The sequence below is a fragment of the Brugia malayi genome (assembly GCF_000002995.4).
Source record: "Brugia malayi strain FR3 genome assembly, contig: Bm_v4_Chr1_scaffold_001, whole genome shotgun sequence".
Lineage (NCBI taxonomy): Eukaryota > Metazoa > Nematoda > Chromadorea > Rhabditida > Onchocercidae > Brugia > Brugia malayi.
In genome coordinates, this window is record NW_025062475.1 from 300,629 (window position 1) to 320,283 (window position 19,655).

Below are 19,655 nucleotides of genomic sequence, written 5' to 3' on the forward strand. Positions count from 1 at the left end.
ATAGTGATGCATTAAATTTTACGAATTCTTTTTTTTAAAAAAAAATTATTTATGCATTTATAATAATTGATGAAAACTTTTCATATTAATCTTCTATAATTGACTATGTCTAGCTATAGATTATCAATTAATTTAGCAGATCGAAGGATTAAAATTGTTATCAGTAGATCAATTAGCGCAATCTGTGTATTTTTGTTCTTCTCAAATCAATGCGCCTTAAGAGTAAAAGCATCGATTGATAAAAATGTTAGTTAGTTAATTAGTTAAGATTACTCTAAATCATTTTGTCATATTTTTGGTAATTGGTTAATGACATTGCTAAGATGACAATTTTAACAAGAAAAATAAATAAATTAATTAGTATGAATCATTGTAAATATTTATCCTAAATGAATAATTGTTATATTATACTACATGTTTTTATTTTTTTAATATTTTTAAATCATCTACTTTTAATTACTCATTATCTTATAATATTATTACTTTATGCTAATACTATCAAAATGAATGATTAAATTCATTTCAAATCCTTCATTGGTTTCAGATTTCGCCTTGCGCAATTGTCATCCTTTCTACAATTACTTATATTGTGTTATCGATCGAATATATATATTTTTAATTTAAACTTTTTCACATTCATTCATTCCTATTTTTTATTTTTTGCAAAGTATGAAGTATCATATTTAAAAAAAAATTGACAGGAATTTTCGATTTATCAGTTTGCACATTTATTTATGTTTTATTATCAAATTGCAAAGAGACTAACTCACTTGAATTCATCATCATATCCTATTATGTTTTTTTTTTTTCGTTTCTATTCTTTTAGAATTTTATTCCCTTCTTTTTTTCTTTCAAGTAAATCTGATTTCTATTTTTTTTTTTTTCAGATGTTTACATTTTCTGATCAGATTCAATTGAATGTTGAGTTGAAGTATTTAGCTATTGTTAATTTAAGAAATAAAATTTGTTATAAAATAAAATTATATTTGCATATAAAACTAATTTTCATATGGATTTTTTTTTTTTTTTTCATTTTCTAATTTTATCAATGAACTACTTTTGTAATAACACTATCAATCAATAACATAAAAAAGTTTGATAAGAACATTGTTTTTATTTGTTCATGATAATTTATCTGAAACATTTTGCGTTGCAATATCTTTTTATGTTCTATTTTTTTTTAAAGATTAAAATTTGTAATTTGAAGTTTATTTTTGCATATTTTTATTTATTTATTTATTTTTTAATTTTCATTTGTAGAAGAAAAGATGCCTGCTAATGAAGAAAATAAAAAGATACTTCATCCATCATCACCAAATGCAAAACGTCGACGAAATGAAGCATTGAAAACGGTAGCAAATTCAAGAGGTCAACCTGGACGACTTCGATCAACACAGCAACCTAATAATGTCACCAACACAATGACAGCTACATCACGACCAGTTACAAAGCAAAGACAATTATTAACTCAGCCAAAAACTTTTCAAAAAGGTATTATTATTTATTGATTTAAATGAAATTATTTTAACAATTAACACATGAATAGTTTATTTTATATGAATTTTCAATCTATCATATATTGATAAATTCATATTCAGTCTAACTTTTGAATATTTTTAAATTAATTTTAAGTTATATTCGTAATCTTTCATGCATTGAATAATTATTTTATTTTGAGATTAATAGATTTAGTGATTCATATTTTTATTCTGTTTTAGTTATGCTAATATTTTTCTTTCCATTAATTAGATCTAACTTTTTTTTTTCTTTTTTTTTTTTTATAAACTATCTTATCAGTGAAATTTGTAATATATATTTTAATATGGTATGATACTAGATTAGTAAATTTGTTTGATTTTTAATTGCAAAATGAAAGTTAATAGACTTTTTGAGGGATGATTATTACTATCTTTGACATAAAGTTAATAAAATTTTTATCACTTAAACTAAGGCTATCTTTCTAATATGTATTTTAAAATCTGTTATAAATTTTTTTTTTTTTTAAAGTATTGTTTAAATTAAATCAAATCAGTTATCATATTCATCTTGCATCAATATCTATCTTTTGATTATTTACTCTTATTGCTCTATAGAAGTAATAATATTTGTTATATCTTAGGAACTATTTTGGTAAAGTATTCTTATATAAAATGTTGAAATTTTTTTTTTTTTTTAAACTTAAAAATAATGATAATTGTTTAGATGATTGCATTGCAAATTTTTTGAATCAAATTTTTGAAAGGAATACATTTTAAAATGATAAATACACTGCGATAATTTTAGGCTCACTTACAGTACGATCGGAAAAGTTGAAAAAAGAAATTTCCAAAGAGCTACCTACTTTAAATTCTAAATCAATACCTCAAACATCAAATATCACAAGAACAGAACGTAAGTATTGATTTCCCTATGAAAGTTCAGCTTTATGCTTAATTGAAATTTTAAATTGTAAAAGGGAAGATTTCACATTGTTGCATTTGGCGCTGATGTCCTATTATCCAGTGCAATTGAAAAAGAAAATAATTGGAGAAAATTGGGATTGAAAATGAAATATATGGAAAATGTGGATTTTATTCCTTGGACTGATTGACCTATGTAATTTAATAGTGTAACATTGAATGGTTGAATGTAAGAAATTCGAATAAATTCGATTTAATTTTTTTATTTTCAAATTTAAAATATTTGAAATATAAGAAATTCATTTCTCCATTATCTTATTTAACTCTTTTAATTTCTTTACATACTTTTGTTGATTTGATGAAGTTCATCTTATATTACATAAATAAAACCATTCATTAAACTATTATCTGGGTTAAATTTCGAAATTATCATAAATTTTAGGAAGTAAATTTGTTGATTAAGTTGGATAATATATTTTAACAACTAACAAATCTGTCTTCTCTCTCATTTTCTTCTATACTTGATAAATTTTTTCTTGCAGAAAGATTAAAATTAATTTTGCATAAATTAAAAATTATTAATTAATGAATGAATCAATAACTTTTATATTGCAATAATCTGATGCTAGAAGAAATTATAATAATGCTCAAGGTGAATGTTTCTCATCATAACTCCATTTTTACGATCGCTTTGTACATTTCATTGCTGCAACCTAAATATTTCCTGTTTCGTAGTTTTGATTAAATTACCTGAATTTGTGCCAATTTACTCTCAGATTTGCTTAGACCATTTCAACAAGTTAAAATTCATCTTTTCTCCTCGTTTAGCATCTGTAACTCTCTGATAGATCAGAGACTGTTCTCAACAATAGTTCCAAGATTGATTTATTGTTCTCAACGATTAAATGTTATAATCGAATAACAAATATGATTATGATCGTAGTGCTCATCTCCAATGACACCTAATTAATCAAAAAATTTGCACCTTATAAATGATATCTTTCTTCTGTATGCTACAGTATGCAGTTGTATTACGGTATCGCTATAGTTGTATTACAGTATCACATAATGTTATCACAAATTTTAAATCTCCATGTGACATCTAATTGATCAAAAAATTTGCACTTTGTAAATAATATCTTCTGTATGCTACAGTATGCAATTGTATTACGGTATCAGTACTGTTATATTACAGTATCATGTAGTGTTATCACAAATTTTAAATCTCCAGTGACATCTAATTAATCAAAAAATTTGCACCTTATGATAATATCTTCCTTCTTTATGCTACAGTATGCAGTCGTATTACGGTATCACTATAGTTATATTACAGTATCACATAATGTTATCATAAATTTTAACATTACAACCTTTCCAATTCCATCTTTTAAACTTTTTACAGTGTTAGGCGTGTAATTTATGTTTTCAAGTATTCTGTTTTACAGTGACTGTTGTTAAAATTTTAATGTGAGATGTTCCAAGTTATGCTCAAAATTTATATTACTTTTTTTAAAATGTTGAAGTATTGAAGTGATTTTTTTTTTTTTTTTTTTAGCATTACATTCCGGTTTACCTACATCATCTGCAGCACATTCATTACTTAAAGTTCGTAAAACCGGGAAGCAACTTACACCAATGACAAATGAAACGCACCAAGGTTAGTTAATATTTGTTAACTTTATTAATTTTTCGATTATTACATTACAAGTTAACTTATTTGTATTTAAACTAATTCCATCAACTGGAAATTTATTTTGTTATAGAATTGTAAAAGATGATATGAAATGAAATTTGAGGATTGTTTGAGAGTTTCTAAAATCTAACAACCTTTTTTTAATCATAAATTGCAAATGAATTCATAATTTTTATCCTAAATTAATTAATTCATTTCAAATTAAACACATCTTAAGATTATGAACATTTTGCTTCCATTCTACAATTTTCTTTTTTTTTTTTCAAAAAACAGAAATGAATGTTATTATTATTATGTGTTGGTACTGTAACATTTGAAGTTTATATGCGCTCTTGTCATAATTTAAAGGCGATGATGCAATATTACTGTAGTAGGAAATACAAAATATTGATCGATTGATTGATGGAAAGTATAAATTTATCACATTGATTAATATATTTGTTGAAAAGTTTTGTAGTATAATTTAGCATCCTGAAATTATCAATTGAAATCAAAATTATTCAAAAAATCATTGGTGTATTTCAATATGATTTCACTTCTATATCTTATACAATTAATTTTAAAAGCATAAATTGAAAAATAAATTCATAAATACAATTGTTTAGCTAAAATACAAGTGAATATTTAATTCCAACGTGCTAAGATTATTTAACTAAATGCGTCGTTTGGTGTTTAATCGGCTTTTCGGCGAATCAAATACGATTTTGTATTCTGAGAGGTGGGAAATTCGCCTAGGATGATTTCTCTCTTAAGATTAAAATTATAAAATTCGTTGGATTAAATTTCATTAGATTTCTCAAATTGTCAAAGCAAACTAATATACAATTGTAACAAGGCTTTAACGAATTTGAATATATTCCGAGAAATTTTTACTATCTATGAAGAATTCTAAATGAAATGAGCAATTTTCAGTGCTTAAATAATTTTTGTTTCGGAAAGCAAAAAGGTTCATATTTTTAATTTATTGTTAAATTAAACTTCTAAATATAATTTATTAAAAAATTTTCAAAATCTTCATTTTCAGATGACACTTTGAAATTAAAGAGATTAACAGATGCTGTTCGTGGATTTGATGTTCTTGCTGTTGTCTTCGGTCAACAAATTCAAAAAGTTTCATTTTCTTTTACTTGATTAATTAACTGTAAGTAGATGACAGAAAGTATTTAAATATATTTAAGTATTTAAAATTTAAATGTCAAAAATATTTAAAATTGATATATTTTGTTTAACTTTGTGTCTTATAATTTTAAGCAAAAATTTGAACTGATCTTAAAATTATTTTCTTAGCTTAGAAATTTCGAAAAAAAAAAAACCCATTCAAATTATAATTGATTATATTTCATATGAAATTATATTCAATTAAAATTGGGAAATTTCTCAAAATTTTTTAAATTCGAACAAAATTATTTGAAACAAAAGTTTATTTTATTCATTATTAATTATTACAATCAATTATCATTTTAAAAATTTTTAGTGCAATGAAGAATTACATGCAGCACTTGAACAGAATAAGAAATACGGTACGCTTTTAATCTAAAATTAATTTAAAAAAAAAAAAAATTTATTTAAACATAAGCAAAATTTAAAAACTTGTAAATCTTTTTTATAAGAAGATTTTATTGATTTTATTTTATTGATTTGATACTACAGATTTTATTGATTATCCTGAAAAAGAATTTTTACATTACTAAGTTTCAACATATTACAAAGATAAATTTTCGTTTGTTTGTTAACTTTTTAATTACCTTTTTTTTTTTTTTTTTTTACTTAAAAATATTTTAGCGATCGTTTTGTTCTCGCTAATATCCATTAATTATATTAATTCATTAATGGATCAAGAATTTAGTAAAATTGAATGATTAGTTTACAAATGAATGAATGTGAAATTTTGATTGAATGAACTAAAACAGAAAAATTTTTTGAGTGTTTGATATAGAAAATTTCAAAAATTAAATTTATTACAATTTGAACTAAAAAAAAAAAAAATTACACTAATTAATGAACTAATCATTGATTGAATTCAAGGGCATTTTTTTGTATTTTTATTCATACATAATTTATAATTGTAAGTTAAAATTTCAATGAATCATTTCATCTATTTCAGTAAGCATTGAAGTTAAATTTGGACAAAAAAAGATTAGTCCAAATTTGACTATTAATTTAAATTCTATTTAAATTTTTAAATTTATGGAAGAATAGAATTAGTAGTAGCTTTTCAGAATCTCACGTAAAAGCATTGGAAATTAAATATGAGGAATTACTGATAGCAGTAAATGCTGATCACACTCGACAAATTGATAATGGTTTGTTAATTTCTTTCTTTTTCTTTTTTTTTTTCAAGTATTGAATTTTAATACAAATTTATTTATGGAAATTAGCAATGATAATTGTATAAATTGAAAAAGATATGTTAGTTTGAAATTTATTATCACTCAATTTTTGTTACGAAATTACTGATAATTGCTGATAATATTGATTACTATTGATTGTATTGTTTGAATCGCAAATAAATTATTAACTTTATTAATGAATTCAACAAATTATTTGTGTTAATATTATTTGTAAGTGTGAATTGTCAAAAATAATTATTATATTGTTTTTGGACTGTTTTTATATTTTCTTAACAATGCTTATTTATTATTAGCCTTAAATATATTTGTGCTAAAATAGTGAACAAATTATTGTAAAATATTTTCATATATTTTTGAAAAATTCAATGAAACTTTTTAAGTATTAAAAAAATTTTTTTTAAAAAAGGAGAAAATGAATTAACAAATAGTAATTTTCTTTTCTTTTTTTTTTTTTTAAATTATACTTTGATTCTTTTCTTTTGAAGTATGTTTTTAGATGCTATTATTTTTTACAATCTAATTTTAAGTAATTATTGCAAATTTCATTTAAAATCATTCTTGATGATGATATGTGACACTTTAATGTAATTTATGTCTTTTCAATTCTTTTTTTTCTTAAACCCTTTCACTTCATCCATTTTAGAGACCTTGAAAACAAGTTATTTGTCAAAGTGTTGGTAAAAAAAAATGAAGGAAAAATAAAAAAAAAAAATATTAAGGACATAATATTTTTTCGAATCTTACTTCTCAGATATTAAGTTTTTCTTCTTTTTTTTTTTATTGCTTTTATTGATTTTCTGCTTTTTCTTTTTTTTTTTTTGATTATAAAAATAGATCAATTTATGAAAGTGAAAGAAAAAAAAAAATTAAATTTAAGCATTCTTTTTTTTTTTTTTTTTTTTTATTGGTTAATAAATTAAAAATTTATTTATGAAAATAAATGATATAATGGATAGCAGAAGGAAAAATTGATCTGATCCATAGTATCAAAGTAAAACAGTTCATTCACTTTTTAGTGATAATTTGAGATATAATAGAATGATAATTTTTATCTTGTCTATTTAAATCAAATTATCATTAATTGCTACTTATATTGCAAATTCTCATATAAAATTTTATTCATTTTAGTTTCTTTCACAAATTATTGAGTTTTTGCTTTTTTTTTTTTTTTTTTTTTCGAATTAAATACTTTAATGAATTTTTTCTTTTTCGTTTTTTTTTTTCGTTTTTTTTTTTTTCTGCAATGAAAAGCAAACAAAATTATTCAAACATTTGGCCTTTCATTATCAGTGGCGTAAATCTGTTTTAATATCGTTGTATCGGTGACATTTAATTTTGCGTCACAAATTTTCTTTGTATAAATTCGTTTGTCTACGATGAAAAGTTCGAATGACGAAATGGCTACTAATTTTACTAAGATATGCAACAATATGAAGAAAAGAAAGAAATTTTTAAATGATTTTTTTTTTTTTTGAAAAAAAAAAGAAATTATTGATTGGAATTTTTATCATTTCATATCCAAAAAAGTGCTATTTGAACTTATTTTCACTTCAAAATTTTTCTTTTTTTTTTTTGGAATTGTTGAATTGAACATAAATCAAAAAGAAAAAAAAAAACAGATTATATCGATTTAAATTTGAAAAAACATAAATTGAAAATAGAATTATTTCATCAATTTTGTGAGAATATTTGAAATTTGCATGTTTATATGATGGTGAAGAATTTTTTCTACTTTAACCAACTGATGAAAAAAAAAAAAGAAAAGAAAAAAATGATAGAATAAAATTTGTTTTAGTTACTTTTAAAATATTTAAATTGAAAATTTAATTTAAAAGCTTCAACACTTGATAAGCGTTGAATAATTTATAATTGAAAATGACAAAGTATGGATTTATATGCAAATTTAGGATATTTTGAAGTGGTAGAGCTTAAAAGTAATATCAAGGACACATGATGACCTTCTTTTATTCTTTGTAAATTCAACAGTTCATTAAGCATTTATTGTTACAATTTAAAATTGATTATAAATTTGCATTGTAAGAATTAAATGCATTTCATTTGGCTATCATTAAAAACTTTTTAAGCTAAAGCTAAAAAGTTTCTTTGCTTGCATTGATTGCACTGATTGCATGCATTATTCTTGCATGCAATCAATGCATCAATGCTTTTCATTGCATTACATCAAGGGACTAAACTTGCAGAAAATATGTAAATTTCAAGGTTTTATCAAATAATATTTAAGTTTTTTATTTTCTATGATGATCAATTATTTACTTTCATCTTAATCACTCTATAATCTTTTTTATTTATTCTAGAAATTTCAAGTTTTCGTTTTTTTCTTTTCTTTTCTTCTCCATCTATTTTTTAAAGTTCAATAATATATTTTGTTCATATTTAATTAATTTCAATTTCAATTATTCTATCATTTATCTTTTGACCTCTCTTTTTGATCCTTTCATCTTATTTACAAATAAAAATAAAAATCAAATTACTAAATTATTTGTAAAAGCATTTTTGTATTCTTTTCTTTTCTATCTTCATACTATTTTCATTCATACAATTCAAATACTAATTTATTATCTTTACAAGAGAAAGATGAGAGAGAGAGAGAGAGGGAAAGAGAGAATAAAAGAGAAAATGTTAGAAGAAAGAAAAGATCAATGAATAGGGATCATTTTTAAGGGGTTTTATCATTTTGTTCATTAACAAATTTCCTACTTTTCTTATCGTCTTCGTATTGCTCTTTATTTGACGCATCCTTATTGGTTATTCAAATTTCTAATTTCTCTGACAAAAAAAAAAAAAAAAAAAAGGCTAAAAATTAGCAAAAAGCTATTTACTATTCTTTGCATATTCCTATTTTAACAATAAAATATTTTAAACTGACTTTTGTTTTTTATATATAAATATTTACTTTCAACTATCAATCATTCTATTTCACTGAACAATGCCAATATTCTGTGTAATACCAAATTTAATACGTCTAAAAACACCTGGCCTTGTTGTACTACCATTTATTTTAATATCATTATTTTCATCTACAACAATTTATATTATTTTATTAGCATGCACTACAACTGCAGCATCATCTGCTCTATCATTAACACTAATTCAATCATCAACTATTCTTCTGCCAATTATTGTTATTTTCATCTTTCTTGTTGTTTTATTTGCAGTGAATCAAAATCATGAAGATGAGTTAAATTCCATAAAGGAACGATATGAAAAACAGGTATGTATATGATTAGACTTTTTTTTTTAAATTAATTAATTAAATAAATATTTAATCAATTCGTAATGAAAGTGTTATTTTATGTTTTTAATTAATTAATTAATCCGTAATGAAAGTGTTATTTTTGTAGAGTTAGGTATGCTATGATTTGCTTTTTTATTTTCTAATTTTTTTTTTTTTTTTTTTCAAATTTATTCATAATTAAAGTCTTATTTTATGGTGATAAGTATGTGTGATTAAATTTTCTTTTATTTTCCAATTTTTTTTTTTTTTCTTTGAATTAATTCATAATGGATATGTTATTTTATAGAATTAGGTATGCTATAATTAGCTTTTTTATTTTCTATTTTTTTTTAATTAATTAATTTATAATGAAAGTATCATTTTATAGTGTTGTAACTGAATTTAGATAAAAATTGAAATGAATTTTTTTTTTTTTTTTAAATTAATAAACATTACTTTATACAAAATATAATATGTTTATTTTAATTTTACATTTACCATATATATTTATGATTTCTTTTCATTTTCTTCTTATATTTAACAATGAATTTTTTTATTAGTTATTTCCAAAAAAAAAAAATTATTAAAAACACATTTCTGTTTCTCATTAATTTATGATGAAAGTATTATTTTATTATGATAATTAATAAAATTATAATGAATTTAGATAAAAATTGTTTTTAAATTAACATTTATTAAAATAATCATTAAATGACTATAAAATGAATTAAACTAATATAAAATAAACTATTTATTAGCTCATTTCAAGTGAAAAAAAACAAAAAAGAGTCAAATATTAGTTAATAAAATAATTGACTAATGCTAGTTTTGAAATATTTTTATCTGTTTAAAATGATCAAACATTATACAATCCTTCTTTGAATGCTCCATTTATGATAGTAATTTCGAAAAATGACCCAAACAATCTCAATTTCAAGATACGATCATTCGTACTTTATCAGAGCCATATATATATATATATTTGGCCTAATTTCTAGGCAAACAAAATGTATTATTGTTTGAGAAAAATATCACAAATTTAATTTTTTTTTAATCTACTATAAAATATTTTTGTATTCAAAATGAATGAAAAATTTTTGGAAGAAATTAAGCAATTAAGCATAATTAATTAAAGATTTTATGAAAGTTACAATTTATTTATTTTTTTTTTTCATTATTCTTTACTAATGTTTCATTTGTGTATAATTAATTTAAATTTCACAAATATTTATTTGAAATTTTATGATAGCTATTATTTTATATAATAAGAGAAATAAGATTAATTAAATATGCTTAAATTTTTTGTAAATATTTAAAAAAATATATATATGTATGCTTAAATTGTTCAAAAATAAATTGAAAAAATTATATTTAAATCAAAAAAAAAAAAAGAAATAAACTATTATGAGAGTAATTCAATAGATTAAAGGTTGCTATATTGAGCAGATGGATATGATTGAACGAATATTTTCTTAAAAGTAATTTCTAGATGAATGACTTGTCGGATGGATCAAAGAAAAGTTTTATTGTAGTTTTAATCATCTAAAGATACTAACTAATAGGTTCATTCACATATGAACTGCATGTGAGTTACAAAATTTAGAACAATAACTATTTAATTTATAAAATACTCATAAATTTTATTTTTCATTTCATTTTTGTATTTTTGAAAAAATTGACATTAACTTTTATTTTATTTATTTATTATTCATTCATTTAATTACTTAAATTTTATTATTTGCTTAAATTTTTATTACTTTTAACTATTTTCATTAATTATTTTATTTTTGCTTAAAACATTCTTTTGTTTAATTCATAATAAAAATTATTTTCTACAATTTATTCTTCTTAAAAAGAATTTTTTTTTTTTTTTAACTTTTTCTTTACTTTTATGCAATATATCAAAAAAATAAACAAATATTATTAATACTTGCATTTTTGCAACTTTTTTGTTATTTTGCTGAAAAATTCATAAATTTTTAGCATAAAATGATAGTAACATTTAGATACTCGATTTCATATTTTATAGATTTGAGAAAAAAAGTTAATAATTTTAATTAATTGATTAATTAATTTATGTATTTATATATATATATTTTGAAATCGTTGACAAATTTTTTATTATTTTTATGATATTTCAAATTATCTATTTTATCAATTGAAATTTAACACTTAACACTTATATTTGATGCTTAGTAAATTGAAATTATTTGCATTTGTTATGATAAACACTTGGTGATATCTCAGAATTAATAAAATATTCCTAAACATTTCTTTTTTCTTCTATTTATTGTTAGTTTAAATTCTTTTTTAAATTTTAATTAGATAATCATTGTATGGAATATTTGTTAATTTTTCAATAATAAATTACAAATTAATGATATTTATTTAATTTTATTTTAGTTAGCAGAATGTAATGATGAATTAATGCGAACATTAGATGAACAACGTTGCATTCATGAGGCGGAAATTGAACGCCTTAGCCGTTCCAATCAAATTCAATGCGCTAATTTGGATAGTAAATTAGCGGAAGCGGAAAAAGTTTTGGAAGAACTCATCCGAGATAAGAAAAATCTTGAAGCAACACTAAGTAAAGATACAAATGAAAAAGTTGCGGTAAATTTCTTTTTTTTTTTTTTTTTTTTGTAAATCAGTTTAATTTTGAATATTTTAAGTTGTATAAATAATTTTTCACATCTTTTTTTTCTGCATTTCTTTTTATAAATTGATAGAAAGAAATAATATAAAACGATTTATATATTTTTTTTATTAAAAATTTGATTCATGCATTCGATACTTTTGAATTAAAGCGAAAATAATAGAAACTTATGATATATAATTGATGTATTTCGATTAATTTACAAATTTCATTTGTAATTTTAGTTAATTGAAGGTTTAAATTTTTAGGAATTATCAAAAGAAATTAGCAGCTTAAATACAGCATTGGAAATTAAATCAACAGAAATTAAAACGCTACGACATTCAAATGCAAAATTGCAATTGAAAGTGGAAGAGATACCACTAAAAGATATTGAAATAAGCAAGCTAAAGCATCGTGTTCGAGAATTAAAAATATTGGTAGATCAAAAAACTAATACGGAAAAGTATGTAATCAATATTCGAGAATTGTATAATTAATAATTAGTTCATTAATTAGATTATTTAAGTTTAACATTACAAAAGTTATGCTAAATTCATCAAAAATTAATTTATTTTTTAAAATTTTAATTTTTTTTTTTTTTTTTTTTTGCAGAGTTTTGACATCGAAATTTGAAGAGTTACAACGTTCTGCGCGTAATCAAGCGGTAATGTCCGAATCAATGCTAAAAGAAAATGATTTATTGCGATACAAAATTGAGGAAATGGAATCGTCTACATCTGAGGGTGAACCAAACTCTGTTAAAACTAATTGTGCAATGTAAGCTATGGAAATTTTAATTTTTTAAGTTTCTTTCTTTTTAATGCAATTTTATTAATTTTAAATATATTTATAAAAAAAATTTTTGATAAATAATCTAAAGTTGCTAGTTTTATCTATTGAATAATGTAAAAATATATTCATAGGTATCACTTTTGCAATTTTTTTTTTAAATGAAACAGAAAAAGCTTGAATTTAAAAATGATTTAATCATTTTTAGAAAATATCGTAGTCCACAATCATTGAATGTTTGTTCAACTCGTTTATGTCAAAGTGAACGACGTCCTATTTCTTCCACTATTCCACATCGATCTTCACAATCACGTATGAATTAATTTTAGAAAATAACTCATTTTTGAATTGAAGTTTAAAATTTTTACAAATAAATTAATGAACTGATCATAAGTTAGTTTATATTCTATTTTTGATTTGTAATTGTTTAATTTCATAATATGCGAGAAAGTGTGCTTTCATTCTTTGCGACGTATCTTGCGATATTCGCATCATTAAATCTTTCGTCAATTTTCTATGCTTTTTCAATCTTAGATACTGATAATAGTAATAATTAATAGTGATAATAATAATAATAATAGCAGTAACAATAGCCATAATAATAAATTAATAACAATAATAGTGATCTTAAGATAACAACAATGATAATAATAAATAATAACAGTAAATTAATAATAATAATAATGATAATAATAAACAACGACAACAACAAATAATAATAATAAAAAAATAATGATAATAATAATAATAATAATAATAATGATAATAGTAAGGACAATGATTGATAATAATAATTAATAATGACCAATTTTATATTAAACTGAAAAGTGCTAGAAAAGAAAAAAAAAGAAATTTACAACAAAAAAATAAGAAAATGAGGTAAAAATAAATTCTACTATTCCATAACTTAAAGGGAAAAATAAATTTAAAAAAAAAAAAAAGAAATATCTAGAAAAACAAAAAAAAAAAATCCTAGATAATTAATAATTTATATAATTTAGATGGTGATGTGATGACTCGTTCAGTGATTTCATTATACCTGGAACAAGGTCGTAATCGATTTAGTAAAGGAAATATTGATACCACCATTTATACACCAGAAGGAACATTCATTGGTATATTACATCTTTCATTAATTTTTTTTTTTATATTATATAATTATTTTTATTATATTTATAAAATGTAAATTTATTTGTAGCAAAAGATCGTGGCTGTTCACAAAGGTTATCATTTGATGATGCACATGATGCAGATGATGAAGGAACTCCTCGTCTGTAAGTTATCATTGTATCATTTAGATAAGCTGATAATTTAGATCAAAAAATAAATAAGTAATTAAATAAATAATGAGAATTAAGCTTAGCTACACGATTATATTTCATTATGAAAAGAGAAAAAACAAAGGCTTATTTTAAAAATTTTTAATTAAAAAATAAAACAGTTTTAACTTTTATTGTTAAAGAAATAATTATTGAATGAAAAGGTGGTAATTTTCTTAAAAAAATTGCTTAGATTAATTTGACAAATTTATCATTTAAAATTTTACATTTGAATGTTCTAATTAATACTATTTAATAAATTGCTAATTAAGAATATATTTTTTCGAATTACTATTTAACATTTTATTTAATAGTTTTAGTACTCGAACAAATGAGCAATCATCAGTTACCGGAGGCAATAATTATCACGAAACAGCATCAAGAACAACGGGCACTGTAATTGATAGTGGTATTTCAGTTTGAATTCAAATATCTCTCTATCATTGATCTCGTCTAAAAATTTAGTTTTTTATTTTTTATCAATTATTAGTTTTTGAAAGTGTAAATAATTCCTCAAAAAAAAAAAAAAAAAAAGAAAAAAGAAGAATGTTTTGCAAAATTTCATCTAAATCTAGATCATTTTTTTCTCTTTTCTAGTTTCATTTTAAATCTCGTGAAATCTCAGGAACAATTACGAATTGTTTTATTTTTTGACACTATACTTTATGATGGAAATCTTTGCATTCATTTATTTTTTTTTTTTTTTTTACAACCATCAAAAGTAGTAATAATTTATTAGTGTCAGATATGCATGCATTCATTGAATGCATTAATAAATTTAAAGTTGAATTTGGAATTTAGATTTTTCAAAATAATAATAACAATAATAGTAGTAAGAATTCACCAGAATTATTTTTAAGTTTAAAGAATTATGCTTAACATGTACTGTTTGAGTTTTTCTAAAAGAAAGTTAAATACGAGAAATTATTGTTTCTGAAATATTTTGAATAGAGCATATTTAACTGTATTCTTTTTTTTTTTTTTTTTTAATAATTAGCAAATTTTTCGCGTCTTACACTACAAGCATGGATGTTTTTTTTTTTTTTTTTTAACTTTTTTAAAAAGAGATAAATTACCTCTTCGTTAGTTATAAGCACAAATAGTGATGTGAATTCCTCGGCTGCCAAAAATGCCTCTATTTTGATTGATTTATAGTATTAATGTATTATTATGTAACTAGCTGTTCATTGTATGTGTAATGGATTTTGTTTTCTTTTTTTTTTTTTTTCTTTACATCACTGTAAACATATTTTTTTTCTAGCAAAATTTTAGCTGTTACATTCTTCACTGAGCAACATCGCAACATCACAGCATCGTCGTTCATTGACCAATTGACATAAGGTGAAGCAATTAAATAAGTGATAATTCAATCCTCATAAAATACAAAAATTTAGTCCTGCCTGATACGTTAACAAATGAGCTGAAAACATTTTGCTTCATTGCAATTCAATGTAAGATTACTATCAACAAATGTAACTAATATCTTTTAATATCGATTTGTTGCTGATTGTACAGAAAATTGACCAGCTGTAATGGCTTTCCACTTTTTAATATCATTTTGATACAAACAATTTTTGACAAGATTAGATCAGAAAAGGAAAAGATTTTACTATCTACAATTGGTCAAATCTCACTGTATTCAAATTGTGAGCTGAATAAATCTGCAATCCAATTCAATTTGCGGATGTATGTAAAAGATTCAATGTTTGTAAGAACAATCTTCAGCTGATAATGGGCAACCATTTGGATGATATTTATGAAACCAACAATCCCTTGTCCTTAGTTTTCCTTCCACTCTTCGATTGCCTTCTTCAGCCCAATTACGTATTGAAACAGTGCCTTTAACTATCTGAAATTAACTTGATCACTCAAAATAAGAAGTCGGAATTCTGCTCATTAAAAGACAAGAGTATAATTTACAGAATTCAATTTTTGCAACTGCATCTGTAAAGCTACAGGGATGGAAGGATCATATCAGCGCTATTTTTTTTTTTATTTCTATACTTAACAGAAACTGATCTCATTTGTGTCGTACTTTGAAAATCTGATGCTGATTTTTCAGAAATGTCTGCAAACCACCGTCTGAATTTCGAAGCTGCGCTTTTTCTTCCTCATTAAGTACATCAGCTATCTCTTTTAGGGAGCATGACTGTTTTTCATGCCAATAGCTGCAACACATGATTTAATGTAATTGACTAATGTCAAGATCTACAACTCATACTTACCAATTTCTAAAACTTTGAAAAAGTTCAAAATCTATAATATAAAATTCTCAAATTTAAAAGCGTAAATATATATGTACACTGTTGCTTTGTCCGATGACAGTTCGAAGAAACGTTTGAATATTTTTGTGGTAAGTGCCTGTTGAAAATCCCGAGAAAGTTTAGAACAATTTCTTATCTGAAATCAGTGGTTACGCATAGAAGCACTCTCTATTCAGTATGAAAATTGTATTTAATTAGTCAAGTACTAGCTGTGATCTACAAGTTTTAAAATTTTAATGGAAGTAATAATTCTCTTTCACATGTAACTTCATAAAGCAAAAAAAGTGAACTTTATAGATACCTCAGAAAAGTTCTATATTAAATCAAAGCGCAAATTACCCTTTCAATTTTCTCTCTTGGCACGAAATTTGGTAAACTCGCACGCGTCAATATATTACTTATAACATTTTCCAGATTTTCTACTAAACCGCTAGCAGGTACTGTGCAAAGGAAACAATAGCGCTTCGTTGATGGAATTTTTAGCCGATCTTCTTCAACGCAGTAGCCTAACCTGAACATTTCCTTAGTGACTCAGAGTTTTTCAGAATAATTCACCGAAGAGGGAAAAATTGCTAGAAAAGTTTGTCATTATTGAATGTCAAATTTACCTCAAGCAGATACTGCGAATGAATAAAAGATAAGATGAATATAAACTAGCAGCAGCCATACCACACTTTTTTTGAAAACGGTTAAAAAAATCAAATGGACAACATGGTAATAAGAAAAAGTTACTTCTGGATCTGAAATTGATAGTTATAAGAAATTTCGAACATTCATTTTTGAAAATCAAGGATATCAAGAGATTTCAATAACTAGGAATAAATAAAATGGAAAAAGTGAACATTTTGGTATGATTTCTGACCAAAAATGAATGAATACAAGGATTCATCTTTGCTGGTTGACTGTAAAAATAAGCTTCATTAAAAATTTCAAGTTTTTCAGAAGAAACCTAGCAGCCATAATAGGTATCCAAGGTGTCAGCTCATCTGTGTGATTCCCAATAAGAAAATCGCTATCACTCAACAAATCTTCTTTTGGATTCAGTGTTTTTTCTTTCAAGTCAGTTCCAACAAATTTCGCCCATATTTTCCGTTGTCTTAAATCAATTCCATAACCATTTACCTATAAGCTTTTTCATTTAGTGAGACTCAAAACATTGGTTTTTGCAGCTGTGATCAAAAATGGTAGTGGGAGATTCTTTTTATGAATTTTTTCTTCTAAAGAATTCAATAATTGAAAAAAAAAAGAAAAAATAATAAGAAACCTTCATCTTTTGCAAGAGATATACAAGTAAGCCATTACCACAACCAATATCACAAAATTTTTGTGGTAAAAAGCCTTTTTGTCGCCAGTAGACCTAAAATTCACTTTCCCAGTAGTTAGTTTAAAAAATGAGTCTATAAATGCTTTAACAAAGAAATTTCTCCTTACAATTAGATAAGCTGCAATAGCGCAGTCTTCATAAACAAATTTCTGTGGATTCGTCCTTTCAGTCCAGGTCTAAAAAACCAAAAAAAAAAAAAGTTCAATAAATGTGGAATTTTGAAAAAAACAAACTAATTCAAATTTGGATGAGTACGACTATATTACACAAAATCGATGATAGTAAGTACAAAATTTCAACTATTAGAACAGCAGAAAGACTTACTGCTGCAATTTGCTGGCCCCACTTATTTTTGATTTCACAATAGACCTGGGAATAAAGTTCCATATTAATTAATCTGTGCGAAATTGTGATATCCTTCCGTTCATCAATTTCAGAAAACCATCTGGAAATACGGAACATTAAAATTTTTAGAAGTAAATCACAAGAAATCACAGAAACTCACTTCAATAAACGCGGAAATGCGACTTTCTGCAACCAATTATAATTAGTCGCATTGTTACAGATGAAAAGGCTTAGATTCCTGAAAAAGAAAACAAAGCGTTACTAGTATTACTGAAAGCATTACTGATTAAACAAAAACACTCATTGTTATAGCTGTATAAATTAAACAGAAATGATACAAAATCATTCAAGCAACGTACCATTGCTGATCTGAGATTTCTTCCAAAGCAATACGGTATGGAAAAGAAATATGAGGATGTCGCTTCTCGTCCAATACATAAGGCCGAAATTCCACAACATATTCATCTAAACTGTACGATCTTAATTACTAATCATAACTATATATTTAACAATTGATTTAAGCCGGTTCGAGATACACTGCATACAGCTTTTCTAACAAAAGATGCTCAGATCTTTGCCAATGCCGAAAATATTACGCCAACTGTAAAACTGAAAGCAAAATCCTATGGTGATCTCGGGCTCTTTAAAAACAAATTTTCAATTTGAATCTCGAAATTCCACTAATTCATTTCAACAATAATAAATTTCACTTAGAATGAATCCATCCTCAATTAAGACATATTTTATAATAAAAGGAGTGGGCCTAACCAAAAAGAAGCTTCATATGCGCAGGTCGAAAAAACATCGGGTGATCTAGGAATGAATTTTCGAATTTCAACATTTTTCGAAAATACATGAGGTAATGTTAACATATTATCGTGCCTAGAATTCTGTTCATCTACTGACACAACGCCTAATAAACGCCTATTTACTGTATGACAACGTTCTTTCCATATGTGGATGACCTGAAAACTTGGCACATCGAGGCATTACTAGAATGAAGATTCAAAAGAATGAAAAACCAATATGTGAGCGTTCCACTCATCTTAAAACCTTAAATTTTCATTCATAATGATGTATATGCTTTGGTTTTGCATAAATGATCATTTATAATTGCATGTCATTTAGAAAATGGAATTTGAAAATATTAGATCTACTTGGAAACCAGTAAGTCTAATACTGATCAGTATCGAAAGACGAAATAAATACATACCTTTGCGAAAGCCTCCCTTACATCGAGCTCCGGCGATGTTAACAATGGAGCTGTAGCAGTTTTTGCAAAATCCATTTCATAC

General features: G+C 23.7%; 2 protein-coding genes across 4 annotated transcripts in view; one reads left to right on the forward strand and one right to left on the reverse strand.

Annotated features, from left to right (window-relative positions):
- The window catches only part of Bma-clip-1 (Uncharacterized protein), a gene marked incomplete at both ends in the record, with an annotated part of 28,779 nt that extends 13,929 nt beyond the window's left edge, over positions 1-14,850 (forward strand). For both annotated transcript variants that reach the window (XM_043076079.1, XM_043076080.1), the window contains 14 exons: positions 1,261-1,491; positions 2,284-2,391; positions 3,955-4,056; positions 5,117-5,202; positions 5,567-5,612; positions 6,312-6,395; positions 9,620-9,675; positions 12,082-12,294; positions 12,586-12,782; positions 12,932-13,096; positions 13,317-13,420; positions 14,110-14,223; positions 14,307-14,382; positions 14,748-14,850. In XM_043076079.1, the coding sequence (XP_042932013.1) occupies positions 1,261-1,491; positions 2,284-2,391; positions 3,955-4,056; positions 5,117-5,202; positions 5,567-5,612; positions 6,312-6,395; positions 9,620-9,675; positions 12,082-12,294; positions 12,586-12,782; positions 12,932-13,096; positions 13,317-13,420; positions 14,110-14,223; positions 14,307-14,382; positions 14,748-14,850 (1,685 nt within the window). The remainder of the gene's footprint in view (positions 1-1,260; positions 1,492-2,283; positions 2,392-3,954; positions 4,057-5,116; positions 5,203-5,566; positions 5,613-6,311; positions 6,396-9,619; positions 9,676-12,081; positions 12,295-12,585; positions 12,783-12,931; positions 13,097-13,316; positions 13,421-14,109; positions 14,224-14,306; positions 14,383-14,747) is intronic.
- Positions 14,851-16,126: 1,276 nt separating this feature from the next.
- On the reverse strand, positions 16,127-19,648 carry Bm2322 (the record flags this gene model as incomplete). 2 transcript variants are annotated; one of them, XM_043076081.1, is made up of 13 exons in its annotated part: positions 16,127-16,276; positions 16,463-16,595; positions 16,730-16,827; positions 17,031-17,202; positions 17,300-17,431; positions 17,641-17,813; positions 17,956-18,048; positions 18,123-18,191; positions 18,340-18,460; positions 18,521-18,598; positions 18,720-18,830; positions 19,129-19,325; positions 19,574-19,648. In XM_043076081.1, the coding sequence occupies 13 exons, from the start codon at positions 19,646-19,648 to the stop codon at positions 16,127-16,129; spliced, it is 1,602 nt and encodes a 533-aa protein (XP_042932015.1). The 2 variants fall into 2 exon arrangements, with proteins under 2 accessions (XP_042932015.1, XP_042932016.1); XM_043076082.1 differs by lacking the exon at positions 18,123-18,191.
- Between the last annotated feature and the right edge of the window lie 7 nt (positions 19,649-19,655).